The 1,788-nt window shown below is 33.9% G+C and overlaps 1 protein-coding gene across 1 annotated transcript; it reads right to left on the bottom strand.

Moving 5' to 3' along the window:
* Positions 1-197: 197 nt before the first annotated feature.
* Positions 198-1,539, bottom strand: EV154DRAFT_489137 (uncharacterized protein; the record flags this gene model as incomplete). Its single annotated transcript, XM_051599264.1, has 7 exons — positions 198-274; positions 400-415; positions 590-605; positions 676-764; positions 999-1,109; positions 1,247-1,308; positions 1,380-1,539. 7 exons carry the CDS (start codon positions 1,537-1,539, stop codon positions 198-200), a joined length of 531 nt encoding a protein of 176 aa, XP_051449828.1.
* Between the last annotated feature and the right edge of the window lie 249 nt (positions 1,540-1,788).

Here is a 1,788-nt window from a genome sequence, read left to right as displayed (position 1 = left end):
CCCCATCGGAAATAAATTTTCCAGCGGGGTCTAAATTCCGTGTTGCAAAAAGGTATGAATTGTAGTATATTATAAGATAACGTGCGCAAGCATAACGGGAATAGAGGACCAAGGATTGGACGTACTTTATTTGAAATCAAAATTTAGGGTTGTTTAAAGGCATTGATGCTTACAATTGATGAAGAAAACTATTAATTTTAAACAAATTGACGGTTAAAACTACCAATTTTATTTTCAGTTTGATCCAAATAACAACAATAGGCTAAATTTTTATCTAAAAAAAACCACTTTAATATTTTATACAGATTACATGTCATTGCTTCGGTCATTGCAAACATACCCGATTCTAACATATTTGTTCACATTTTCCATTATTTTGAAGGGGCTATACACCCTTACCATCGTTATCTAAAGGCTATTTATTTTAAAAGATAAATAAAAGTAAAAGAAAGAGAGAAAAAGTTGTACGCTAAAAGAACGCTTAAGTACACTCTAAAAAAGAAACTAAACCACAGAATGGGCCAGTCATGTCGACCAGACACAACTAGTGCCTTCTTCTGTTTCTTTTGCGTGAAGGTTCATTCGCTACCTCTGGTGGAGGAGAACTGTATAAAAAATATTTATCGCATATGAGTATATATATATCACGCATGAAAAACAATAAAAAAAACTTACAGCACGCCTGCTATGATGCGGGACTCATAGCAACCCATTTCTTCGAAAACGTCATTGATAGAGTCTGAACTATCGGGATCTTGTTGATTCTACATTATTTTTACCTTGTTAACGATATTGATGAAATAAACTGCTAAAGAATGTTTTACTGTTACCTTCTTCTGTGTGTTTGGTTGTCACTTTTACAGCTCTCCTTAACAAGCTTTGGCACACCATATTCTCCTACACTGGTATATTTGGAAACCCTTGTCATTCGCAAGCTTTTCCAAGCGCAACATTTAAAAATCCCTGTCATTTGCCGGGATATCTTTCCAGTTTTTTACCTCGTCAGGGCGGTCAAGTTCAATCAAATCATACTTCAACAAACGTGCCCGTGACTTCAACTCAACTCGTTTGATTTTCAAATCACGTCGTGAAATTAGGACTAGAGGTGGCTTTTATTGTATATCCGGAATATCCTTGGAAAATAAATGCGAGCATTCTGTGTGTAAACGTTGCAGTAGTACATTAAGTTTATCCGAGACCTTCTTTCCTTCAGACTCTTCAGAATTTGTGTGAATCGTTCGTTTACCAACTGATCAGGATATTCAATCACTTGGGATCTTTTTACCGACTCGATGATTCGATGAAAAGCTAAAACAAATATACAAAAAAAACTGATTCAGTCACGATTATCAAAATCTGAAAAGGATAGGCTTTATCACTTTGTTCGACCATCCTTTTTTGTATCATCTTTACATCTTCATCAGTGATTTTTAGTAAAAATTGATTTTTGAACCGATCAGACAGCGCAGCTAGCATTTGAATGATCTCGGTAACGTCAAGTTCGATGTTACGAACAGAATTGGGAAGTGCAGTATTCATATCAGAAATTTGGAAATGTTTGTTCTAAAATAACTTTTTTAATGAATAAAAAGGTATAAAAAAGTTAAACGAAGATATGCTAGTACGTGTAATATATTTTATCCCACCTTTAGTTACTTGGAGTTGAATTGTCTGCTTATCAAAATTATGTCAATTTTTGTTTTGTTTTGTTTTGTTATGTTTTTCATTTTTTTTTTTTTTGACTGCATGTCCTCATGTCATGGAGTTTTAAAAATTAAATGACGACGA

This window comes from Mucor mucedo (assembly GCF_025094135.1).
Source record: "Mucor mucedo strain NRRL 3635 chromosome Unknown EV154scaffold_407, whole genome shotgun sequence".
NCBI lineage: Eukaryota > Fungi > Mucoromycota > Mucoromycetes > Mucorales > Mucoraceae > Mucor > Mucor mucedo.
This window is presented reverse-complemented; position numbering and strand designations above follow the sequence as displayed.